This window comes from Pollachius pollachius, assembly GCF_949987615.1.
Source record: "Pollachius pollachius genome assembly, chromosome: 4".
NCBI lineage: Eukaryota > Metazoa > Chordata > Actinopteri > Gadiformes > Gadidae > Pollachius > Pollachius pollachius.
Genome location: NC_136937.1, coordinates 9270564 through 9290243, shown reverse-complemented (window position 1 = coordinate 9290243; position 19680 = coordinate 9270564). Strand labels below are relative to the sequence as shown.

General features: G+C 44.0%; 1 protein-coding gene and 1 pseudogene across 2 annotated transcripts; both read right to left on the bottom strand.

Annotated features, from left to right (window-relative positions):
• Positions 1 to 1149: 1149 nt before the first annotated feature.
• On the bottom strand, positions 1150 to 5740 carry LOC307075153 (T-box-containing protein TBX6L-like; the record flags this gene model as incomplete). Its single annotated transcript, XM_079735656.1, has 9 exons — positions 1150 to 1630; positions 2025 to 2211; positions 2342 to 2421; positions 2555 to 2631; positions 2752 to 2898; positions 3151 to 3315; positions 4232 to 4334; positions 4529 to 4691; positions 5725 to 5740. 9 exons carry the CDS (start codon positions 5738 to 5740, stop codon positions 1150 to 1152), a joined length of 1419 nt encoding a protein of 472 aa, XP_079591782.1.
• Positions 5741 to 7300: 1560 nt separating this feature from the next.
• On the bottom strand, positions 7301 to 19187 carry LOC307075152 (CCR4-NOT transcription complex subunit 6-like; annotated as a pseudogene). The gene is made up of 14 exons: positions 18969 to 19187; positions 17388 to 17501; positions 14966 to 15152; positions 14074 to 14159; positions 13787 to 13876; positions 13623 to 13691; positions 13058 to 13215; positions 12236 to 12390; positions 11773 to 11924; positions 11051 to 11269; positions 10566 to 10768; positions 8742 to 8967; positions 8451 to 8510; positions 7301 to 7310 (listed from the first exon to the last, which is right to left on the bottom strand). The product of its transcript is annotated as a CCR4-NOT transcription complex subunit 6-like (transcript).
• Between the last annotated feature and the right edge of the window lie 493 nt (positions 19188 to 19680).

Below are 19680 nucleotides of genomic sequence, written 5' to 3'. Positions count from 1 at the left end.
GACCTCACCAGTACAACTTTCTCCTGGTTGCAGTCATATCACTCAAACTGGAAACACCTTATGACTATCAGCATTTTATTTGACATGTATTAATTGGATGTATTTCAACAAATGAGAATTATATTGCTATCCTCCAAAAGTTCAAATGAATAGCTCTAAGGCAACTCCGATCGGCTCTACTCAGATTAACACTTTCCTGAAGGGCCTTATGACCCACTGGCCCCTCCAGTCTACAGGAGCTGGCCTTATGTCACATCGTTCCCTTTTTATTAATATGAGCCATCTTCGGTAGAGTGAGTAGTCAGTTTGGAGCCTATTGATCAAATAAAATCCCAACTTAGAAAAGCATCTCTACACCTTTTCATATGACTCATGGGATTGTAACTCAGCTGTAATTACAGTTAAATCATCTTGTTGGCCAGCACTAGCCTACCCCTGCTGCCGGAAGGTACTCGATTTGAGGACTTCAACATGTCCAGCGGTCACATCCAACCCTAATGCGGTCACTGATTTAGTGCATTGCTGTGATCATGTCTGGATCCTTGGCCCAACATGACGGCAGCCAGCTTGCTCCCTGGCCAGCCACCATGTCATTTCTGAGAATGACCTTTTGTTTAAACCGTTTGCTTGTAATGCCTCCTTATTAATGTACATTTTGCCACCAATTGCACTCATGCTGTGGTATCCATTTGTCTCTAACAAACACTTTATTAAAAAATATGTTGTGCAATATATCCCTGTACATTATTTATACAAAAACATATTTCTAATTACACTTGTTCCAGGTACAGTCAACCTAGCCTCACGGTTATAACATATATTAAAAGGAGATTGAGTAATGACTTACAGTATAAGAAAACAACATTTGAACAGTTCCAAGTTTTTTTTGGAATTTGCTTATTGTTTCTCTCCTCTGGATTGCTGATTGTCGGTCTCGTTCCAAGTCCCAGGTGTTTCGCACGTATTATTTGTAATGCGTCCTTCAAATGATTCGCCTAGTTATGTCCACTATTTCGGCATTGATACGGTTACAACAAGTTTGGATTCTTTCTTTTCACTTTTGCTTTACCTGAATCGCAAGCAATGGCTGCATTCACCAGTGGCATAGGTCCATCAGGGTAAAAGGATGGGGGGGGGGGGGGTCAAAGTTCACCAGCTGGAGTAGGAAAAGAGCGGATACTGGCTCCACTCCACCGTGTTGCCATGGTGATGGTGGTAACCGGGCTGGTAGGCGCCTTGGTGTTGGGCCGAGGGGTGGAAGGCCGCAGCAGCAGAGGAGGAGGGGTTGAAGGAGTTCACCATAAACTGCCTCCCGGGCTCCACCTCCGGGTGCTCCCCCGGATACGGCCCCGGTTGGTAGAGCGGGTAGCCCGCATGGAGCCCCGGGTTAGCTTTAGCCGCGCCGCCGGCTACGGCGCCAGCGGTGGGTGGCCACGGCTCGTGGCAGGGGGCTGCCGATAGGTGGTGGTGGGCCGAGTGGTGGTACTGGTGGTGCTGGTGGCTCATTTCTCGAGGGGACGGGTTGTTGTGGTGTCCAGGTACGGCGGCAATGTCGGGTACGTGGGCTTCGTAGCTGCGTAGCCGGTTGTCGATGTCAGAGTGCGGTGATAGAGGTCTGCACTCTGCCAATCTGGAAATAATGCGGGGAAAAAAATGTTTCTTTGTTATTGTTTTGTTCCGTAGTGCTTTACCCTGTTAAAAACATGAGCTAAATTAACTGTGAGCTAAAGAGAAAATCTCTGAAAATGATGAAGCTGTACCCGTAGCTACAACTCAAGCCACCGGAGGCCGCCAATGGGAAAACGTCCATAGTGCAGGTACACACAATATTTATAACATCATTTTTTTTGGTGTCGATTATTGTGGATGGACTACTCTATTGCAATTTTTAATGAATTAATATTTCCACCATTACCCCTTTAACTCGGCCTAACGTTACATAACATTAGAAAAAAAAACGGTAATCTGAAAAGGGTTACATTTGTACACTCACTCAACGTTTTGTTTGGTAAATCAATGCATACCTGTAGGCCTGGTAGGTGATGGAGGCTGGCACCATCTGCTCCTCACATCCGTGGCCCTGCACTGAGAGGTCCAGGGCGTCGCTCTGTAGCCTCTCTGCAGCGGGGTCCTGGTCCAACAACGAGGAGTAGTGACCGTTGGGACAGCGGCGCTTCTCTGACTTTATGGCCGACATTGACCCCTGGTGGCCTGTGAGGGAAATGCGAGGAAAGAAACATGATTGCGTGGTCACACAAACATAGATTTCTGTTGAGTGAAACTTAAAAAAACAAAGAGTCATATATTTTGGAAATATTTGCAGATTGTCGTGGATTGTTACCTGAAGGACTTTTGCACTCAACATCTCGGTACACCCGTCTGGTCTCTTCGGCGGTTGGTTGGGTCTTGATTGGTCGACACCTAAAAAAAAAGAAAAAAAGAATTAGTCTCAGAGATTCAGATTGTCCGTCGAAAAATTCCAGCATTATTTCCCATATCTTCATATCCAGCCATTCACATGAACTGTTGTCCTAAATATTCTTGGGATTCTTACCGTTTGCCGTGAAAATGAGGTCCACCCTCTCGGAATCCTTTAGCAAACGGGTTGTGGTCGATTTTCAGTTTTGTAATCTAGAAACAAAAATAATCTGTCAACAATATAATTCTTAACAAAAATGTAAACGATTATGCCACATCAGTGTTTATATACAAAGTGCTTGTGCTTGTGTGTGTGGTGACCTCCTGCAGTACCTTGGTGTTCTGATAGGCGGTGACGGTGGTGAAGTGGGTCTCTGGGAAGGTGACGGTGTGGTAGGGGCTCCAGCGGACCGCGAACACGCTCTCCGCCTGGACCACGTAGAACCGGGGGGAGTACCGGTGCATGGAGTGCAGGATGATCTGAAAAGAGAGAAAGAGAAAAGAGAGGGAAAGAGGAGAAAGGGAAGGAAGTGTCATTAGTTATAAGGAGTGATAGAGTTAAGGTCCTTTGTTAATGAGTGTATGTTTGTTCACACAAACAATCATGTGTGAAAAGTTAAACCCAGTCCTAGTTTATCTTGTGCTTTTTAAAATTACATTTACAGCCTTTTTCAGTGCTCATTTCCTAATGTCAGCCGTGTGCCATTAAAAGGTCTGGCGAGGAGTCCTTACATGGCCGTGCTGGTCCAGGGTGTTGTTGGTGAGCTTGGCCTGGAGGAAGGAGATGGGCTGCTTCATCCAGTGTCTGCCGCTGGCGGGGGAGTCTGGGTGGATGTACTGGTGGGCCGGGGGCTGCGGCTCGGCCTTTCCCGCCACTTCCCACTCCTCCTTGTTCCACTGGGAGAGAAGCGAGGAGAAGAAGAAGTGTGAAAGGACTGTGAAGGACTCGTCTGATCAAGGGAGACTGACTTTGAAAAAAGGTATCTGGGCTCTTCTTGCGGTACGGCTTTAGAAGCCAGCCTTGGACAGGACAGAACTGAAGAGAGCTCCGGGGGGTGAGAGTCTTGGTTGAACTACAGATGTTTAGAATGAATACTCTATTGAAGGCTAAAATGTAAATGCTATTCTCTTTAAATTCTCAAAAAAATGAAGCACATACATACATACATACAATAAAAACAAAGTTGCTATTTTCAGTTTAGAATCACAAATTGGATGATGCAAATGTCTACACACTTTATCGCTGTGTTTGAGGCTGTGCTTCTCCCACGCCAGACCTTCCCCTATTGTGAGCCACTACATATCTATAGCGTGGCCAAATGGGCCCGGGCTGCTGAATATATTATGCGGGGCCGTTTTCTCCCCATCCATCCTGAATCGAGACGGTAAGTGCCGCTAATTAAGCAGGCCTCCTGCTGGGTGTGGACAAACAGGAAGTGATGAAAGGCCTTTGATATGGAGAGTCTGTAGTGAATTGGTCTGCTGGCTACAGAGCAGTCTGTGACCTGGATGTGAGCTCGAAGCGTGCTCACAATGTTTTTTGTTTTTTTGGTTGAAAGAAGTGCAATAGGGATACACTGGTTTTGTTTTGCTAAATCTGTGCATATTTTTAAGAACACAAACAAACAAACCGTGCTGTGTGCTCTTCAGCCTGTCTTGTGTTTGATACACAACTATCTAACAAAGTTGGTCTTTATTTAATGCATTAGGTCACTATTCTGGACCACAGGCCTTTTCTCAGATTGTCTTGCACGTGTAGACACGATTGTTTTGCTTTTGCCCTGTGCGTGCATTAGTGTGTGTGTGCTCTTACCTTGTATTTGAATTGGTCTACAGGAACCATGTCCATCATTATGACGTAGTTGGTGAAGGGGTCCAGCCCAGAGAGGCTTATGTTGCAGTGGGGAAACATTCTCCTGAGACACACACAACACACACATCATAAATGTGACAAATGCTTCTCAGTGAGAGTCTAAATGACACAGGGTAGCCCAACTATATCAACATCTATGGTATGTAAGACTTTGGCAATGTACATGGTTATTTTCCATGTTAATAAAGCTCTTATGATTGTGAATGTACAGAACACGGTGGTGGAGATGGTTTTTACCTTCCGTGCTTGGTGATGACCATCTCAGTGCCGGAGGAGTGGAAGGCCTTCCAGAGGTCAGAGTTCACCAGGCTAAGCTTGATGCTGCCTTGCTTCTGGGCGCCTGCCTCAGAGGGAGACATGGGCTTACCGGTAGTGTGGTTGTGGTGAGGGTCCAGGTGGTCTATTAACAAGAGGGACATCCCATGAGTTAAAGGGGTAGTTCGGAATTTTGGACATAGGGCCTGATTCAAGTCCCAAGTTAGCCTTGGTGTTCTTTATCATTGGAGACAGTTTAACACATTTCATTCAGTCCTTCTTGTTGCAGAGTTCGCTCGTGCTAGGCTAGCGCACGGCAACGGGCAATACTAGCCTGCTAATAAAACAGTCTTACCCACTCCACAGACTATAGATGTAAATGTCTGTGCTGATAGAATAATGTTAGAAATAAAACTAACTAACTCGCATCGCATTTTGAGGGACTACTTTCTCAGCAGCAGCGGAATTTAACCTAGGTATCAGTCCGCCGCTGCCGTAGCCTACTACCAGGAATATAACACTGCTGCTGAGACACAGCAAGTCCCTCAAAATGCGATGCAAGGTCAGTTTTATTTCTAACATTATTCTATCAACACAGACATTTACATCGACTGTACTGTGGAGTGGGTAAGACTGTTTTATTAGCAGGCTAGTATTGCCTCGTTGCCCTAGCCTAGCACAAGCAAATTCTTCAACTAGAAGAACTGAAGGAAATGTGTGAAAAACTGTCTCCAATGATAAAGAACACCAAGGCTAACTTGGGAATCAGGCCCCATCTCCAAAATTCCGAACTACCCCTTTAATGTTGCAGAAATGTTTTGGTTGTTTGCCATGTACTCATTCAATTACAATGAATAAAAAATAAAGGTTTGGAGAACACAGTAATTTCAAGCACACTGTAGTATAATTATCCTTATGCACTGCAATATAATCCAATTGGGATAGAAGTTATCATTTGAAACTCTGAGAAGGATTAGGGATGTTTTTTTGGAGGGTGGTAGTTAACTAAACCCACATGCTTACTGAATTTAAATCAGTATTTAATCTTGTTTATGTTTATATGCATGTACATTTATAAAAACATAATGTACAACTTTTGTATTGCCAGTATCAAGATTAGTATCAACACATTTATATTTGTATGTGTTACTTTATAACGTCATAAGGTAAAAACATACCTGTGATGTGTTGCATTTCTCTGTATCCGTTTGTGCACTCGACCAGCAGCTTATGATGCCCAGGTACAGTTCAGCTTTAAGAAAGTTCCAAGACTGAACCTTCAAGAGTTTCAGTACAACCAATGGCTCTATGGGTCTCTTCCACTCTCTCCTTGTCTTCTCAGCCGAAGTACTTGCAACTGAAGCCCAGACTCCTCTATGGATGTCACCTTATAGGTAGAAGCTGATGATCCTTGAACTTGATTGGTCATTGGGGTGTGTGTGAGGTCGTGTGTGTGTGTGTGTGTGTGTGTGGGGGGGGGGGGGGGGGGGGGGGGGGGGGGGGGGGGGAGGTGCAGGGGAGGGTGTGGTAAGAACAGACTAGTAGCTAAAAAGCAGGACCTTTTCCCCATTCATGCATGTCCACGGCTCTACCCGATGTCCAACCCTTTGATGTAGAGCGGGGAGGGGGTCATCCTGTGGCATTGTGCTTTAGATACTACTTTAGATACCTCTGTAGATGTTCCTTTAGATGTCGGTCTAGCCATCCCTCTAAATATATCCGTAGCCCTCTAGATATAACATTTACATATTCAGTGGGATCTCTTTGGTCGTCTTTTCTTCATTGGTCTGTTTCTAGCTTAAGACAGGCGAACTGCATGCTTCATAAAGCTGCAGACCACAGACACTATAGTTATTTGTCTGAAATAAAGAGTGGATGGTTTTCAATGCACAAACTTTGTGTGACAAACAGGCCAACAAAAGCAAATATCCAGGCACCCTTATACAATCACAGATGGAGAGACAGACCAATGCATACTCAACTATGCATCTTTAACCATAAACAATGTGGTCCCTCCAATGAGTGGCTTGTTTTCCACATACTCTTGCTTTTAAATAGTTACATCACACACACACCTATTTTCAACGTATACTTGACATTCTTTAGACCCCGGGGGGTCCGAAGCAGCCTTCAGATGGCAGCCCTCAGACCTTCCTGATGAAGTGTGTATTGAGGAGCAACTGGTGAGATCGAGGATGGGGGGCAGGGGAGTTGACTGCCAGGGTGATTAAGGCAATATGGTGGACCAGACAATAGGTGGATTGTCATGGTTAAGCCTTTAAAGGAAATTCACCCCCGACCCCTTAAGTGGCCAGAGAAAGGTGTAGGTTCAGTGATATGGGGAGTACTTTGCAGCATCTCAGTCCTTGATTGGTCACTTTATAGCTCCTCCAGCTATTGACCAATATAGGCTGGATTTTTTTTTTAATGAGAATAAACTAATGGAAATTTATAAAAAAAAAAAAGGAAACTACATTTTTAAGAGTCTAAAGATTAAAACTATTAGAAAACATTTAATGTTACAAATAAAAAGATACTTTCACATGTTTTTTTATTCACTTTAGTAAAATACCTAATAACATAATAACCTAATAAATGGTAATATCTTTATTATTCATCCCTTTACCTTTGTTAGCGCTCATTGTCTATATTGACACACACACACACACACACACACACACACACACACACACACACACACACACACACACACACACACACACACCTTTGCATTATCATCCAAAACTAGACATATCAAGCACACCTATACACCCAGTTGTTTACAGGAACACAAAACTCATCCGTTAACATATAACATATTTCCTTTATTCAGGTAACATTTTCTTATTTCTTCCAATTACAAATTGTAAATTACATACAAATTAAATTCTCAAAAATAATCTTCACATACAAAATATATATTCATACAATTTCTTCTAATATTACATTTTTGTAAAGCAAAACATAAAGAGCCACCAGATGGTTTCAAGAGTGCAAGGGAAATAAAATGAATTGCCTTCGGGCAATATAGAGAACAAAGCACCTGGGCCCATATATTATTTCTTTTTTCACATAAATAGGTTTACACATCCCTAAACCCCCTCCCCATCCCTCCCCCGAACTTCAAGTATACACATCGTGAACCCCATCATGTATCCAATCATGCATCCCTTCATTCTGTTCAACTGGCACCACTTTAAGCTTGCCATGTAGTTTTAGAGGTTCTGGGTTGAATCAAAAAGTCATCTTATAATGGTATTGCTGATATGACTTTATCACAGAGCTGTCGCAGTAGGGCTGAACGCAGGTGTACCGTATGACACTAATTAATACGAATGAGCTACCCTTGTTTCCACTCCTACCGTGCCAACTCTGTTTCAAAGCCTAGTTGAACACGTCCACCATGTTTAAGTGCATGATATAGCAACGGTCTGTTTGAAAGGCTCACATACGTGTTTGAACATTTATAAAAAAGGTATCATTGAAAGGTAAAAGAAAAACTAAGTGTGCAAGAAAATGTGTCCCAACCGTCCAACTGAACTTTCCACCTCTTCAGCGAACCAGTCCAGAAACTTATGTCAGTGTTAAGTGGCACTGCAATATACAATACAATCAAATAAAAATACCAAAATGTTAAGACAACTTCTCACACAGAATTTATAGTTATTTTTATATCTGGTCATAAAAACACTAAACCGTATGGCCAGAGGCCACCCCAGGGAACTTAATCACCCTGGGGTGATTTATGTCAACAAAATGACTAGCTAGCAATGTAACCATTTTACCCTTTGTGGTTTCAACTCTTATTTTTATTTTAACGTTATTTATACTGCTGTCCCTGTCTCTGCGTGGGATTAATAAAGTACAATGTTTTTGTCTTATAAAGCTCTGAACAGGTACTTACCAATGGAGCAGAGCACCCACAGGATTCCCCAAGCCCTGGGCCTCCTGCAGGCTCAGTGTCCTGCCAACATAACAGGGTTTTGGTCAGACAGGCTTTTTATGATCATTCAAAACTCACATATTTGCAGCAACACATACACATGCAATTATAAAAAAAAACTATCAAGAATAACATATGAAAATATATTTTCTTCCCCATTGTGGTCATTTGAGGGAAGTTGGTTAAAGAGGTTAAGATGACAGCAACACAAATTTGAAAAAGAAGGCATTATAATTCAGAAAAAAGTGTCACAACCCTTTCGTAGGAACTGTAACCCGCCGTGGCGTCTGATTGGCCGAGTCGCAGGGGGCGGGGGCGGGTGCAGCTCCAGCTGGACCAACAGAGAGAAGTGGTCAGAGGGCACCAGCGGGTGGGGACACCCGACGATGTTCTGGGACAGCCAGGGGCCCTCAGGGGCCCCCAGCAGGCCCAGGACGCTCAGGTGGGACTGGCTGAAGAAGATGTAGTCGATCATGCCCTGAAGGCAGGGAAATGAAGGCGCGTTTTGAGTGGCAGGGCATTAAAATGAGTTTGTGGTTCATCAATAGAAGACACGGTTAGAAGTGCCTCCCAGAAAAGGCTCTGTAAGAAGGCGGAGGACTGACCTTTGCCCTCTCGATCAAATTATTTAAATAAGTGATCTATTCCATTTCCCAAATCAGAAAAAAACAACAACATTGACTAAGCAACACTAACTAGCAATGAAAATACGCCAAACAATCACCCATCCAGCGATAACCACCCTCTCATTAGTTAAAACGTCTAGTAGGCTAATCTAGGTTCTGTGCAATGTCAAGGTCTTGCATTGCTTTTTCAAGAGCATACGTATATTGAATTTTGTATTAAATAAACTAATGTCTAAATGTGTTGTTTAATGACTGTTTGTGTCAGGGATGTTAACCGATGACCGTTTGACCGATGGTTGACCGTATCAACGTTAACCGATCAATCTTGTAGCTTGTCGGTTAAAAAAAAAAGTGGTGTAAGTGTGAACTGTGGAGTGTGTGTTTTCACTTCACACAAAAAGATGATCAGATGAGGTGACTTATTGGAAGTTGGACGGCCACCACGTCTCTAGCCGCTGTTTAAATTCTCCCCAAGTCTTAATTATTCCCGCATGCGAACGGCAGAGAATATGATCTCTAAATTATTATGGACAGTAGACTAAACGCTATAAGACTACAGTTAGCCATCTCATTCCAAGATCTTTTTTTGTGAAGTGAAAAAAATTATCCCTCACACTAAATTTTTTCAGTCTCCTCAAAACTAAACAAGCGGCGTCTCTTCGGAGCCGTCACTTTCTTTAATGAGCCGCGGCAATGTTTCAAATGAGCTCCTAACGCTGCCCTCTTCCGATTCTACACACGGTCAACTTGCAGTAAGCATGCCTCGTGTTTCAATTCAAACACAGGTCGTGCCGCGGTTAGAGCCACTGCCTCTCACTTGGTGAGTGTGTGAGTCGGAGGCAGAACGGGAGAGAGATATGCAGAGTTACGAAACAGCAGGCTGCTGGCGCGGCTCGAAAAATGGCTGTTATTTCAAATGGCACATTTTAATCTGATCGGTTAACCGGTTTCAACCGGTTAATGAGGCTCTGTGGTCGGTCAAGAATAGTTTACATTTTCGCCATCCCTAGTTTGTGTGATATAATGGGTGCATGAAACAGTAGTATCCTAGGATGTTTGTAACACAGCTGAGCCACTAGGGGGCATTGCTGCACCGTGTCTCATGATTTAAAAGCTGAGGCAAATTCATCTTTTTATTCAATCCGCTTTTATTTCTCGGCGCTCTGAGCCCCTCTCCCTCATGAAAGCGGGGAAAACGACAGAGCTTTATGCTCCAAACGTATACAAAGCCTGCAACAGGAAATATCTAGCCTACATTTATTTGTATTGTTACGCAAATTAAATATTGCTGAACATAAGAGACTGGTTAAGTAGCCCAAAGGTTGACAGGCTAACGATTCTGGGAATACTATTGATTTACTTTCCAAAAAAATCCCTATGTCCACAACTTCTGGGAGCTAGTTTATGACCCGAGTACAACACTTCACTGGGGGACCTAAAGAAGACGCACCTTGAAGAAGTATGTGTAGTTTGTGAAAGGCATCAGGCTGGTCTCGTAGGCGCTCTTCAGGTGGAAGTTGTGCGTGATGCTGCCGTTGGGCTTCCCGTTCTTCCCGGAGCAGCTGAAGTTGCTCAGGCACTTGCTGTATGTCAGCTGCTTCAGGTCCGTGTGGATCTCCGACACCGCCCCGCTGCTCAGGTACTCCACCACACCTGGACGGCACAAAGACGTGTGTTTCAAATGCATTGTTGCAAATGCACCCACCCATAACGCACATGTGGGACTTTGTACCATACAACACAATCGCCAAATGGACTTTCACTGCTGCACAAAATGTTTCAATGCAATAAAACATGAAACAAGATCTAGCAAGCCCCTGGGCTTCCATTGCCCATAGGCACTATTTTACAGTTTAACATTTTTTGTTGTATGACTTGCATTATACATAACAAAAACAGAATAGCCAGATAGACTTGGGGTCCCGCACAGCCTACCAGAGTCTGGGAGGGAGTTGAGGTCAGCGCACAGGACGATGGGGATGGGGGGACAATTGGTGGGGGCCCAGCAGACGCCAGACGCCCTCTCTGCGATGGTCTTCAGCTCGGACAGGAACATCATGGTCTGGATCAGCTTGACGTCCGAGTACTCGGGGTCCCAGTGCAGGTGGGTGTTGGCCACCAGGATCAGCTGCCTGTCCACCACAGGCTTCAGCCCTGGGGAAAGAGTGGAAGAGCTCCTGATCTCCCTGCATCATCCTTATAAGATATTTGATTTAAAGGTTTGGGATAGATGCATTTGGAAAATCCTACTTTATTTGGTGGAATAAATCTAAATTAAAATGACCAAATATAAATCATATTTATTTTTATTTAAACATAAAATAAACCAATTTATGATACACAAATAAATCAATGTATGATAAATAAGTCCAAAAAAAAGAAAAGGGAATGTACCCTCTCAATTCTTCAAGTAAGAGGGTGTATAACCTTGATACTTGTTTGTTAGACGTCATCATTGAAACAAGAATGTTGAATAATAACCTGGCGGTATTGAGTACAGATTGAAAAGTTGGCATCATATGGAAGTTAATAAAACAAGAGGACTTTGTATAAGCTTTCATTTTGTATCCAGCATCTTGCAGCCAGGAAAACGGCAACATCCCCAGAGAGTTCTCCATGAGCTTCAATGTATTCATCAGAGACCAGGCACTCCTTACCTCCAGTGAACATTTCCTTGTTGACCTCCAGGAGCACTGCCACGCCGACGTTGTCCTTGGTCATGACTCTGTTAAGCATGTCATCTGAGCCATTGGAGTTAGCCAGGGCTATCTGGCTGAACTCTACCATGTGTTTCTGTACCACCGTGAACCTGCAGAAAAAACAACAACCCAGAAGCATCCATTGAGGCTTAGGCAGCCATCAACGCAACCATGGCTTGATCCATAAAATAAAAGGCCCTTCTTTCTTTCTTTGTGTGGCCTCTTAAGAAACTTTTGCCATAGTTTGAGGATTTATTTATAGACGTCCACACATTCAGACATCAGCTACAACTGAGGGGGAAAAGAAACATTGCGCTGTGGAGCAGTCCCAAGACAAAAATAAACAAACCCTATGGCTCAGTGGTTCTTTGATGGTATATGTGGGAAGGCGAAGAACAGCGCCTCGACGCTGAGCCCTTACTTCTCGGTCTTGTAGAACACAGCGCAGCCGTCCACATGCCTCCGATCGCGCTCGCTCACGTGTTTCGAGCGAGACTTGGCGCAGAAGTAGCCGTCGTAGCCAAGAGGTCTCAGAACTTCCTGGAAGAGGTTGTAGTACTGTTCCGTCTCCACTTCCTGAGGACAAAATGGTTAGTAAAGAAAATCTATTCTTATGACCTTTTGAAATCTTAGAGGTAAAAAGTGTCATGCAGTGCAGGTTTTGTTGATAAAGTTTGCAACCTATAAAGTTTAGGTTGGTTTTATAGTGATGATATACTGAAATGGCAGTAGCATTGTTGATTTGTTTTGAAGACCTCAGTAGGTGGTGTGTGGGTGTGGAATGAGACTTCACAAAAGCAGTCTGTGGTAGTGGATAATGGTGTGGGAGTTGACAGGCTTTCAGGTTTTAAGTAGAACCGTTTGACCCTGGCAGCACAGTTCGGAACATACCGGAGAACAAAATGGACATCAACATACTAATTACAAAACAAAACAAGGACATACTTTGGGTTTCAGTTGGCAGCCCACCCCCTCCCCCAGAAAGAACTTAATGATGGCCATTGTTTGAATAAATAGGCACTCTGATGAAACGTGTATCCTAAGGGGAAAGGAGAAGACGACTTAATCCTCTTGCCAAGCTTCACATGAAACAGTAAGATAATAAGTTGTGCAAAGACACCGCCAGAGACATCTTGCCTGCCAACATGCAACAGCATTCCCCCGGCTCATTCATCTCAGGGTCTGCATTGTCCCCCCCCATAACCAAAAATGACGCAGCATAAAAAAATATAAAAGATTTCACCTGCAGACTGATGATGTCGGCGTCTCCAGCGGTGATCTCCTCAACGATGCCCTTCTTCCGATACTCCCAGCTCAGGGCCCAGGACGGGCAGTAGCCGTACATCTGCTGAGTGGCGTATTTGTCGCATAGCACGTTGTAACACATGACCGTGAGCGCGGCTGGCCAGGGTGGAGGGGGGCAGGGGGCAAGGAGGGGTTCATACGTTAGAGTAGGTGCAGAGGAGACAGGTTTTACATTTCATTGATCTCTGAAAATGATCCCTCGAAGGAGGATGGCACAGAGCCTGGACCGGGAACCGATAACATCAAAGGGCAGAGTTATGCCTTGTCTCCTGTCTCGTTAAGTACATATTTGACCAAAGAATGTGGGTGGATGAAGCCTACAGAAGGAGATTTCTACAGTGGCCATTCCACATGGTTTGGATTTGAAAAACTTATTTTATATTTTTATAGTTAACATCTGGGCTGAATGCAGCATAGATGTTAACTATAAATCCACATTTCCAGGTGCTCTACATAGCGTAAAAGTAGCCTAGAACCATCATAGCAGGGTTATTTTGGAGTACCTGTGGCGATCAGCTGGTTCCGTGGTTTGACAGTAACCCACGGTCTAAGGAAGGGTTGGAGAGGACCCACTGGAAGCCATAAAAACATTTAATACAGTCAACAAGAAGATAAACGTTATAATAATGAACACAGGGTGAGTTGATGGAACCATGGATCCAATTACCTGGAAGGGAGTCCAGTAAGTAATTCAGGACCTTTCTGGTTCCTTCAGGCTCTTGGTGGAGGATGTAAATGTCGTCAGACAGCGGGTTTCCTGCCACACAACCATTCAAAAGCATCATGACCTGGTCAAACAAACTCTGGCCTGATAGACACATCCTGCATGCACACACACCCACACACATCCTGCACACACCCAAACCGGCAGTGTAAGGAAAAGGTGAAGTGAAGACAGATAATGGAACCTATCATTTAATGAAACAAGGAAGAAAGAACATGTCTAACTCCTACCTTCAATCCCCAGAGTGTGTACTTGAAACAGATTACCCAGTTCAAAGGGTAAAACACTTAACTTGTTTTCGTTTAAATGCAATTCCCTGCAGAAACAGGGGAAAGTGTTTCAAATCATGCATAAAAACACAGTTAGGCATGTCATTCAGCCATTTAAAAGTGTACCGCTTATGCGGTTTCGATAAAAAATCTCAGGTATCGATTTATGCACATCACTCATGCAGGCAAAAGAAGCTTGGCCCTCAGCCATCGTGACACAAAGATCAATATCAATTAACTCAACATCAAAGGGTCATTCTTCAAATAGACAAGCAAGAACACAGACAAACAGAATAGTTATTAATGTTTTACCCCTAGACCTTTGAATGGGGACGGACGCGCAATGCATTATGGATCTGTCCGTTCCGTTGGATCCGTCGGCGCCGTCAAAAAGTTGAAAACATTTCAACTTTTTCGGCAGCGACGGATCCGTCATCCAATCAGATCGCGTATGCATATTTAAGCACTGTGACACTACTTGGGCTCTGACGACCCTGGAAAGCTCCCCCATCCGTCAGCCACGCCTTCCGACGTCCGTTGACGGACGGTGCAATGGGCATGACGCCTCGTGCCCACTGCACCGTCCGTCAAAGGACGTCGGGCGTGAGGCGTAAATCTACTGTATCCATCCATCGGTACATCAATGTACTGTATCCATCCATCGGTACATCAATGTACTGTATCCATCCATCGGTACATCAATGTACTGTATCCATCGATCTATCCATCTACACATTACACTTTTCAGCACAGCGTTAGGTTGTGAAATAAAGCCTACCCAAACAGGGGAAGAATATTGCCAGAGTGTTCACCACAGTAAAGCACACGTATAGAAGGTAGTACCGACTCCTACCTGAGGGAAACGACGGTGCCGATCTCGGAGGGCAGAGTGCAGAGCTGGTTGCAGGACACGTTCAGGTACTCCAGTCGGTGCAGCCAGGCGATGTCGGGCGGCAGGGACGTGAGGTGGTTGTTGTTGATGTAAAGTGCCGTGAGGTGGGAGAGCCTCCACAGCGAGCTGCTGAGATGTCTGACCCCGCCTGGACGTCAGACGACCATAACGTTACGATTCAGCCACAATCCTACTTCATGGAGATTCCCATCATAGTTGGAACTGATTTGTCTGGATCTAAGAGTCTTTTGTTCTGGGGGATAAAACCATCATATCTGTCAAACATCCTATATAAATATCTAAACAACTTTTTAGTTTCGATTCTGACTGAGAGCAATTTAGCGTGGGTGACGGTCGCCAACGCAACAATAGCAGTGGCACTTTTGTCTTTGGATTTATTCTTTATATTTTCACACCCATACGTCAGCCCGTGACTGGTAAAAAAAATTAACCAGCCTGCAGCTCCGGTAGATAACGATGACTATAACTTGGTGTACTGGCCTTATTTTGCCTCTTTTGATAAGAAAAATGGGAAAGTAAGGTCAAACCACCTGCGGCGCTACCATTGGGCCCGGGTGGGCCTGGGCCCACCCACTTTAGGTCCGGGCCCGCCCATTTTGACCGAGGCCTATAGTGAGCAGTGAGTGATTTTCATTCTAGCTGTTCATCCAATAAACAGCCTGAGGAAAGCTTTGAGTAAAAGCTTCTCAGCCAATCAGCAGCTTCTACCCCACGTGTGGACTGCCTGCCCACAGGCTGCAATACGCACATTGATTATATTCTGGGCAAATCATCACCTGTACAGCAAAACTCTGACCTACAGAAATGATGGAATGACATACTGGACAAGCAGATGATGGAGCTGAACACTCGTTTCAAGCCTGCTGCTTGCCACGGTCAGACACCTTTGGTGACAAGGCTCTCATCCGGCACACCTGCGCACACTTTTCCATTCCGGTGGAAGACGCAGAGCACACTGTGTTTGTGCAGCAGCTTAAAAGAAAGGCAAAGGCCAACAAGACCCTGAACGAGAAAAAAGAAACTCTCGTAGAAGTTCTCGACGCATACCCCTCTGATATTTTCCCCCAACATGAACAGCCTCCTCACATTACCCATGACGACATGTACTGTGGAGAGACTCTTTTCAGCTGTCAATCGGATAAAAACAGGCACCAGGGCTACAATGTTGACAGATAGACTGCACTCTTTGTCCCTGCTTTCATTTGAAAGGGAATTGACTAATTCACTGGAATATCAAGAAATTCTTGCTGTGTTCGGCACGAAACCCCGCCGTCTCCTGCTGTCAGCCCCAAGTCCCACAAGCAAGTTTGAATTGAATTGTGTGCATTTGTGATTATTTATCAGTTATCTCGGATTGTTATGCTTTTGTTTATATGGTTAGATATGTTATTCATTTAATTATTCTTAAGAAATAAGCTATAGGAGAAATAATTTTTGATCGTTTTCCTGCTGTTTGTGTTTAGCAGCTGTGTCAGATTCAATGCTGCTGTTATTTCATGTCCATACAGTTCTGAATTTATAAGAAACAGTTAAATAATTTTGGACAGTTCCCTGCCCGCCGTGCTAGGTAAATAAATGGAGAGAGAAACAGAACCTCCAAAGATATAATTCCGTTTCAGTCTTTTTGTGTATTGAACGTTCAAAAGAGATAAATGAAGTTAGGCTTAATGCCAAGGTGTATGTCTTTGTCCGCTTCAGCACTGAGCTGAGGACAGCAACATAAGAGCCACACAGGTAGGCTACTGAGTCGCTGTCCTCAGTGCCGCAGAAAAGCGCTGAAACGGAGATGAACGAGAACCCGGTTTTTATTGTTGGCTTATTTTAACTGGCCCATCCAGTTTTCTGGAGGCCCACCCACAATCAAAATCCTGGCGCCGCTAGTGGGTCAAACCCATGCAATCGGCATTAGAGGCTGAACAGTGAGCAACAGAGCGTGTAACTGTTCTTGCCATAAACCCTTTTGCCACATTAATTAATGCCTCTGTGGTATCCAGTCAAATTGTACTTTTACCACAAAGACAAACCAGTGATGTTTGTTTGGATTCGTTGTTTTGCCAAAAGGAATTGGCATTTCCAAACCCCAGTGTTTCAGGAGACCTCTGCTTAATACTAGTTCTTAAAAAAATATATGCCATGGGTAACTGCCCTGGTTTCATTTCAAATAAGTAATTCTCCCAAAAAACGAAATAACACAAAACGATGATAATGTCCCATAATCTACAAACTGCAATTTTCATAAAAATTGAAAATTGTCTTTGTTGTGAGCACTAAAGAGCATCCAGCGTGACTCAGGCAAAGGGCTGTGTTTTAATAGCTTCCAAATGGTTAGCAGGGGGATTGCTCACAGGAGAGTAACACCAACCAGTTATCTCCAGTTGGGACCAGTGAGATTTCTTCCCCGTCGCGGCGTCCTGGGGAGACATGATGGTGGACTGCTTGAGGGGGGTTGGAGATGGACAACGCTCGTCTGACATGGCTGCTGGGGAAGTTCTGAAACGATAAATAGAAAGAGGCTGCCCACCACAAAACACATAGGATTCCACATCTGCAAATCATTCGAATGCCGTTTGTGTGCAGCGCAAGCCCTCCTCGCACGCGGACAGAAACAAAACAAAAAGCAGTTAATAGAAAAATAAAATCACTTCATTGTCCCACCCAAGAAATCTGTTTTTGTTATTTAAAACCCCAAAAAGAGATTGAAACCTACCCGATGCTTCTATTTAAAAAAGTAATAAACTCTCTTAAATGCCCATTTATAATGTAGCTCCATCTGGTTAATCAAACACCAATCGTAACGTCTCCAAGGGAAGAAGAGCAGACAGACAGCAAGGTTGTTTACACTAGCTATCAACTGCTCTACTGCAAATCTGAAATACAGATTTTGATGACACTAGGCAACTGGATAGAAAACATAAGAATAAAACTCAAGAAGAATCGAATCAAAGAGAAGAGATCTATCCTGGTGTGTTGTTGATCCTGATTTATGCCTCGTTGGGGAACTTGAGTTAACAAACCAATTGTATTCGTCCTACTCGATATTATGCTTATTGTTCAACCTCAATACACCACTAAAGAAGAATCGTATCAAAGAAAAGCAATATATACTGGTGTGTTGTTGATCCTGATTTATGCATCGCTGGGGAACTTTAGTAAACAAACCACTTGTACTCGTCCTACTCCAAATTATGCTCATTGCTCAACCTCATTCACGTATGCAATTCGTAAACTCAAGTGCAACGCAATTAAAAGAAGGTCATGCAGTTATGGAAACATCAACAATAAGAGTAGCCTACTCCGCCTAGCCTTCTGCCAAACGGATGAAGAGCAGCTCATTGAGCTCAACATGCTTGACCGGAATGCACGGAAGTGCCATGACGCGTTTTCATTGAATTATCATCCATGCCTAAGAATTCAAAAGCCTGCATGAGAAATATGGCCCTTACAGCAGATGACAAAGACTTCATAAAGAAAAAAATGTAAAATACAACAACACTAGGGCAGCCAAAACGATCGGGTCCAAGAGTTCAGCACGCATAAATAACGTCATGTTCGGTCAACGCGCTGCATCCATAGAATAACTGCATTTTCAATTGTTTTAATTGGTCGGACCTCACGAAAGAGACTGAGCTGTCAACCCTCATACAAATGCCAACTTAAAAAAGGTCGACTACGTCTAATCCATAAACAAAGAATAACATGCCTCTACAAAACTAATGAGCGTCCAAAAGTGCAGAGGAGCCAGTAACAGGGTGAAATATGCAGATCATGTGTATTCTGCAGTCCAAGTCCATTGACCGGGATCCCTTATGACCCCAGACAAGAGGAATAAACGATCAACTAAAACCATTTCATCCACAATGCTTATGAATGCTTATGAAACACAAAATCCAGATTCGACCAAAGAAATCATTATAATTCCATCACTTCTTTGGGGGGTTTATACCTGCTGGTCCGGAAGCTCGCTCGCTCGTCGGTACAAAATGCTCGGGGATCGGGGAGCTGCCTTGGGACCTGCGGCCACGTGGCCACGTGCGTCATTTGTATGCAACACATGACGGCAATCAGCTCGCGCACTCTCCTCACGTGCGGTACGTTTCCCGGACCTTCTCACCTGCGTCCCCGCGTCAGGGGACGTTCTCCGTGGCTCGATCATCGTTATCATGGAGATACAGAAAATCACACAATTCTTTTGGTATGCAGAACATGTATGTAGATTTCTTGTTGCGTTGTGTGTTGGATAATATGCCTATCTAAGCATTGTTCTTGTATGCACCACCACCAGAGGGCGGCAACGGAGTTCCAAAATACATTTTAGCCAACCGACTAGTATCAGAGGATCACGAATCTGCCAATGGAGTGGCGAAGTCAGGCCCCTTCCGGTAGAGCCCATGGGACCTATGAGATCGAAAAATATGAATGGGTTTCAATGGAGAGAAAGTAATTATTTTCTGGTCCCAGTCTTTATATTCCCTGGATTACACATATGTTGTTTTGGGATTTAAATAATAATTTTCATGCAAAGAAAACAAAAAAAATTCGCGAAGAAGTTTGATAATGTTTGATAATAAGGTTTTGTGTGAGGCCGCTTTGTGAACTACAGCCCTTCGCTGTTCTCGACACGAATGATATACGTCACTACCCGCGATCTCTCTGCT